Here is a 7,117-nt window from a genome sequence, read left to right as displayed (position 1 = left end):
TTTTTTGGCTATGGAAATGTTAGCGGGAAGGGGCGTAAATAAAACGACAAGTCGTTTTTTGTTTTTTTTTTTTTTTTGTACCTTTGGGGAAACGACAAGAACTTTTGCTTTCCCAATTCCAAATTTGTTTAATTTTTTATATCCTAAACTCTTCTCAAATTCTATTAAATTTTTAAAAATTAATTTCAAATATGTCTTATTTACAGTGGAAATACAAATTTGTCTCTTCATCTTTTATACTCGATACAAACAAATGAGAGTTGAGCTACTTTTGTTTGACAAAACGACTTAAGAATGATTTAAACTGCAAATTCCTATCTATATAAAATATAATTACTTTTTTATCCTTGAAAAGTAGTGAAATGTTAACATTTGCTAGTATTTTTTTTTAGTCTTTTAGACTTTAATTAGCGTTGCTCCTCTTTATCTCTTTGTTGACTTTTTATATAGGCAGCAAAACACAGGACATGTTGAGGGATAGAGATAAGAAAAAAAAATTACTAGAGAGTAGAGAGAGAATGGATAAACACGACCACACATTCAAAAAGAAAAAGAGGGAGAAAGTTTGTGAAGAAAGAAAACTCATGCTTATACTATAAAGTATAGACCTCTCACCTCCTTTCATATCATTGAATAAAAATTCTTACCAATATTTTAATACGGTTTCTTAAAGTTTGTTTTCTTATTAAGTAATGAAACTTCAGTTAATTAACAAATTTTTTTTTACTAATGTCAAACAACCATGCGACCATCCCAACTGGGTCGAATCGGGTAGCTTGAAGACTTGAAAACGTTAACGCCTATCAATAATTAGACTATGACACAGTGTCATAGTTCATCTACCAAGTTTAGGTTCCCATCTCTTTGTGATCAAGAACATAGATAGATGTACAAGCCTTTATTAGAACAATTATTATTCAAGCAAGGGTCAATTGCATCTTATTTGTTGAACACTTGAACCTGAAGTTCGTCAATCTGCATTAATGACACTCCAATTTAGAGCAAAGAAATAGCTCCGAAATAGGGAGGGATGGCGTGTTAGGTTTGAATTGTTCAATGGGTTTTTCAATTTGACTCAACCTCAATAAGATAGATTATACAATTTTAAGGCTTTTGTTGATGGGTTTGCGCACCTGTTAAGGAGGTTTGAAAAGGGTTCCATCTATGTTGGGAAATAACAAAAGCTAATAGATATATGGATTTTAAACTAAAAGTGACTCGACTCTTTATAAAAAGTCAAGTAATTGTATTATAAAATTCTATCTTATCAAATAGACCAACAAAAGCTGATAAAAATATGGACTTTAAACTGAAAGTGACTCGACTTTTTATAAAAAGTCAATCAATTATATTATAAAATTCTACCTTAACAAATAGACAAATAAAATGTGATAAAAATATAGACTTTAAATTGAAAGTAACTCGACTCCTTATAAAAAGTCAATCAATTGTATTATAAAATTCTATCTTAACAGATAAACAAACAAAAGCTAACACAAATATGGAATTTAAACTAAAAGTGACTCGACTCTTTATAAAAAACCAATCAATTGTATTATAAAATTCTATCTTAACAAATAAATAAACAAAAGCTAATAAGATTATGGAATTTAAACTAAAAGTGACTCGACTCTTTATAAAAAGTCAATAAATTGTATTATAAAAATCTACTTTAATACATAGATAAATAAAAAGTTAATAAAAATATGGATTTTAAGCTGAAAGTTATTCGACTCCTTATAAAAAGTCAATCAATTATATTATAAAATTCAGAATTCTTCCTTGACAAATAGACAATAAAAGGGTGAGTTGGGGTTCAAATTTTCAGTAATTTGAATCTAATAAGGTTTGAGCAATAAATATATATATATATATATATATATTTTACAAGCATGTAATAATTATTAAACATTGCATACCTCAACCCAACTGAATTAATATACATTTAAATTACTCATATTATTAGTTTTTAGTCTTTGCCTTTTCTTCATGGGCGTTAAGATGAAAACTTGAAATGCAACAACGCATGCTTTTTAGTTAGCCTACTAAACCAACGAGAACCTCTTTTACCACGAAATTTTATCTTTATCTTGTACTAGACAACGAGTTTTTGGTTTTAGACAGCATGTCGCTGATGCAAGAGACGTACTTGTGTAGTGTGAGTATGAGTGTTTTTGTTTCCACTAAGGCCATTCTCACCAAAACATTTTCATTTCGTTTGTACACATGTCAAACAAAAGTTTTCCCATAAGATTCAAAGAAACATTCAGTTGTCCTATTGAGGATTGTCCCTTCTTGCTCATATTCTGAATTTGTGATGATAGAAGAATAGTGATATTTTTGTTGGGGTTCTACAACAATTGTCAATCAAAAACAGCGGGTTATGGATGTCGAGCAGAAATTGCATTCTCCAAACCCTCCATCTAATGCAGACTTTCACCACAAAGAGTCAGAAGAAAGGTACAAGGTAGCCTTAAATCATACATTGATCAGTATCTCCTGCAAGGAGAATGTACAAGAATGAAAATGAATGGCATCACCACTCACCAGTAAAATCTACCATAAATGTCGAGAAATTCCATGAAATTTGCTTTTTCGCTGTTAACATAGAACATCTCAAATGAAATATAAAATGAACATACAAGTTCTAAAAGGTCAAGTTACCTAAATTAGACTGTTCCTTACAGAACTGTCACAAGTACAATGCTACAAAGGTTACATGGCCAAAACTCACTCCAAATATAGGATGGAGTGATGAAACATGGTCACTTCTTGGATGAACGGAAACCCCCAAATCCCATCATTTCCGCAACATCAGGATCCATTTCAGTTTCCTCTTCTGCCACCTTCTCTCTCTGAACACAAAAATATAACCAAATTATCAGGAAACATTACAGTTAAAATCTACAGACAGGCAAAAAAATTTCCTGAGCAGTCTTATGGCTCAGGCATACAGTATTAAGCAAACCATGGTAGTACAGTGCTCACCTTCTTCTCTTTTTTCTTTTCACGACGTTGACGCTTCCGTTCCTCCTCTTCTTGTTGCTGCTTTAAGATCCGCTCATCAAGATCTAGGGAGAGAGAAAAAGAGAGAGAGGGATCAATTTTCCAACAACCATAGATTACCAACCAATTGCATAAACCTCTAATGAATGACACACACACACACACACACAAACAAACACCCAAAAAAAAAAAATTTTCTGTCTCCTCCAATTTTTTTACCTTGCTCTGTGAAGCTTCCAGGAACTCTCCGCTTCTTAAGGATTTCAAATCGCTGTTTGACCTGTAGACCATAAAGTTGCAGCTCAAATACACTGTAACAAGAGAAATATGTACTTGTGATGAAATGGTTCAGGCCAGAAAATAGTTTTATCTTTAAATGAATAGTGGTGATCTCCTCTTCCTCATCTCCAAAAGGTGGGATTTTTAGCATCCATGTAACATATATTACATGGTTTACTTTATATATCTTTGCATACATAGAGCCCAAGCTTGAGAGTTTCACTAAGTAAAGGTTGCATCCTATTTCACACATTCAATTATGCCTTTGATTAAACATCCATTCATCATAAATTAAAAGTACTTGCCAAAATGTACCTGGTCAACAGATGCCCGTTCTACCCTCATAGACATACCCAACGCTCTTTGATCTATGGGACAAGATAAAAAGAGCCATTAGAAGAGTGATCAAACTAAGAAACTTTTTCATTAAAAGAATTGATGAAACAATATTGTCTCCAGATAACCACATACGTTTCTTTCCATTGATATGATCCAAGTAATTTGCAGAATCCTTCACTACACACTCACAAACTGAACAATAATATCCAGCCTGTAAAATGAGCAGATTTAATCAAGAAATGACATGGTAAATAAAAATGTTTAATATAAGAGTACTATTAAAGAAGATAGATATCAGCAATAACCATATGATGACATGGGACACATTAGATCACGGTCATGTACCTGCTGACTTAAAGGTGCCACTGGAGTAACAACCTGCAAAATTAAGACAAAATAAAGTCATGTATTAAGTCGAGCAAAGATTGGGTATTTAAGATATTCAACATACAATTATAGATGTTTCAAACTTTTAAAACTAACAGGGAAATAAGAAGTTATGCTATATTGATGGTGTATATGTTACTCCATCATCCACTAAATCCCCAACCAAAGAGGTAAAAGTTTTAGTATCATCTTCTTTAAAGCAACAAAAAGCAACATAAGAGAGTAAGAGAGACCTACTTCTTTTTGGATAGAAGACCTACTAATTACAATAGTGTCTGAATCTCCTAGAACCAGCAGAATCAATTCCAAACTTAGTCATTCTTGAGGAATCTGGTTTGAAATATCATGGACAGTGTAACTAGGTTGGCGCATAGAGCTAGCCAAGTAGCCAACCCTTTCAACATTTATCAACAAATCATAATCCCAGCAAGCTACAGAAAATTTTCATGTAAAATTGCATCAAGACACCAGATTAGATAGACTCATTCAATGCTCTCAAAGTGACACACCTACTTGCATCATACAGATTAACCATGTCATTTGACAACACGCACACCAGGAAAACTTTTATAACTCCCCTCTAAGTATTGCTTATGAAATTTGATTGCACTCCTCAATGCATTTCAATGTCATCCACATAAGTGGAAACAATGTCATAAACATTTCACAAATTGAACCGCTCATAAAAGAACTAATCAACCAAGGAGTACAACTTACAAGCAAAATGGCCTAAGCACACATTCAAGCAGAAAAACAATTCTAGAAAAGAAACAGAGACAAAGCAACTCACCTGAGTTTTTCCCAACCGAGATTCAAGGTCCACTTCATAATCCCTATGTTTCAAAGGCTTCCTCTGCACTGGAGGACCTTTCGCTGCAACAAAACCAACAAATCACATAAATTTTTCACACCCATCAATCTACACTTCAGCAGAGCCAATAATTTCAACATATACAACACCCAATATTAATTCTACAAACTAATCACTCTAGAATTCAGAGAGTTCAATTAACATGCATACACACACATGTACACAGAGTACAACTGCCCGATATTGATTGTGCAAACTGATTACTCTACAATTCAAAGGGTTCAATTAGCACACACACGTTACTCTACAATTCAGAGAGTTTAATTAACTCTCATGCATAGAGAGTACAAACACCCAATATGAATTCTGCAAACCCATTGATCTACAACTCATAGGGTTCAATTACCACACACTCACGCATGCAGGCACGCACACCCAATATTAATTTTGCAAATCCTATGATTCAGAAGGGTTCAATTAACACATGCACGTGCGCGCATGCACACCCAGAGTCAGCACTCAGTACCATTTTTGCAATCCCATTACTCTACAATTCAGAGGGTTCAATTTACACACACAAAAGTATTTCTGCAAACCCATTACAGTACAATTCAAAGTGTTCAATTAAAACACACACAGATACTAAAATCCATCAAACCAGAAACAAATTCAAATTCAAACTAAAACAAAAAGATTATCAGCTTAGAATCACTTACATTTGGACTTAGACCTTGACTCTTCCTCCTACAGTTCAACAAAAAATGAACCACAATCAACTAAGAGCAATTCATCAAATGTAAATTTAAAAAATAATAAAAATTGAAAAACAAAAACTTTAAAAAAATAAAAATATAAATTAAATTACCTGTCTTTCACGCTCTCGAGCTCGCTCCAAATACTCTTCCCGATCAAATTTCCTTCTAAATGTGTTATCAACCCCAACAACCTACACCAACAATCCCAAACAAAAATTAATTAAGCCAGTTAAGTTATTTTATTTCAAAAAAATTGATTGATAAAACTAATTAGGGTTACAGAAAGTAGGAAAGAGATTTGAGCTTACCTCTTTGTTGGTGTGAGCCATTGATTTTTTTTTTTTTAATTTAAATTAAAACAAAAAAGGGAAATTTTGTTTGAGCTGATTACAGATTAGCCTCAATACTGTGATTGAGAGTTTATTTAAAAATTGAAGAATTTGGCATAAATTTTTTTTTTTTTTTTTAAAAAGAACCCTAATTCTGAGTCTGTTTGGAGTCTGAGAAAGTTGAAGGAAAAGACACTTTAAGCTGTGATCGAAGAATTTGAAAATTAGTTAATAAAAAAGGGTTTTAAGATCGAGAAAAATAAAAAATAAAAATTCTGGTCCGGTTCAACCGGGAACCGTACATCAATCCGGTCCGGTTCTAATTAAAAGTCGGAAATGCTGACATCGTTTTTTTAAGTAAACGATGGTGTACTTGTTTTTTCTTTTTTCTTTTCTTTTTTCTAAGATGATTATTTTTAGTTAATTAAATAATAAAAAAAGAAGTTAAAATCTACTTTATTTTTCTTTAAAATGAATACATAAAAAAAGAAACTACTATCTACTTATATTAATAATTTCATAATAATATATTTGTGAGACCAAGCATTATAATTTTTTTTTTTTTAGGATCAACAATTATAGTTAATGTAATGGCCATATAAAAGAAAATAAAGACTTATTTTAACAAGCTTTCAAGATGGCTAGTTGAGTCCAACTTCTTTTTTACAGTAATGGCCATATATATTGCACTTAAAAAGGAAGGCCATGCTACTAATTGTTTTGTTTTGAGGTTGATATTGTAATGTTACTATATTTAGTTATATTTTTGTATCTTTTGTTTTTGGGATAATTACAAAAAACCTACCTGTGGTTTAGTTCAAATTTAATTTACCCATCTGTGGTTTCATTTTTGACACTTTACCCACCTAAGGGTACTTCTGTTTAGTCTCTGTTATCCACCTTTGTTAAAAAAGAGGGGTAAATAAGTTTTTTTACACCCATTTTATGTCTCTCTCCTCCCAAAATAAGAAAAACAAGATTAAAATATGGTATTGGTTTCTCATCATTCACAAACATGAAAAACATTCACAAACATGAAGAACATACACCCAGAAAACTAATACAAATCAAATGAAGCAAAACCATGAGAGAGAGAGAGAGAGAGAGAGTTCTTCGTCTTCTTCCTTATACTTATTTTTTGTGCCTGAACTAAGAAATTTATTAAAATCAAAGCATAACACAATTTAGAACATGACAATAGGGAGGATCAA

At 32.1% G+C, this 7,117-nt stretch overlaps 1 protein-coding gene across 2 annotated transcripts; it reads right to left on the bottom strand.

Moving 5' to 3' along the window:
• Positions 1-2,454: 2,454 nt before the first annotated feature.
• On the bottom strand, positions 2,455-6,136 carry LOC112005676 (uncharacterized). 2 transcript variants are annotated; one of them, XR_010630319.1, is made up of 11 exons: positions 5,886-6,136; positions 5,688-5,768; positions 5,539-5,566; positions 4,802-4,884; positions 3,970-4,002; positions 3,757-3,835; positions 3,601-3,653; positions 3,226-3,286; positions 2,989-3,071; positions 2,665-2,855; positions 2,455-2,499 (listed from the first exon to the last, which is right to left on the bottom strand). XR_010630319.1 is itself a non-coding variant. In XM_065777107.1 (10 exons), exons 1-10 carry the CDS (start codon positions 5,904-5,906, stop codon positions 2,766-2,768), a joined length of 612 nt encoding a protein of 203 aa, XP_065633179.1. In that variant the 5' UTR covers positions 5,907-6,136; the 3' UTR covers positions 2,455-2,765. The 2 variants fall into 2 exon arrangements, 1 of the variants encoding a protein (XP_065633179.1); XM_065777107.1 differs by having other exon boundaries at positions 2,455-2,855.
• Positions 6,137-7,117: the final 981 nt, after the last annotated feature.

Source organism: Quercus suber, unplaced genomic scaffold (genome assembly GCF_002906115.3).
Source record: "Quercus suber isolate HL8 unplaced genomic scaffold, Cork oak 2.0 scaffold_148, whole genome shotgun sequence".
Taxonomy (NCBI): Eukaryota; Viridiplantae; Streptophyta; class Magnoliopsida; order Fagales; family Fagaceae; genus Quercus; species Quercus suber.
This window is presented reverse-complemented; position numbering and strand designations above follow the sequence as displayed.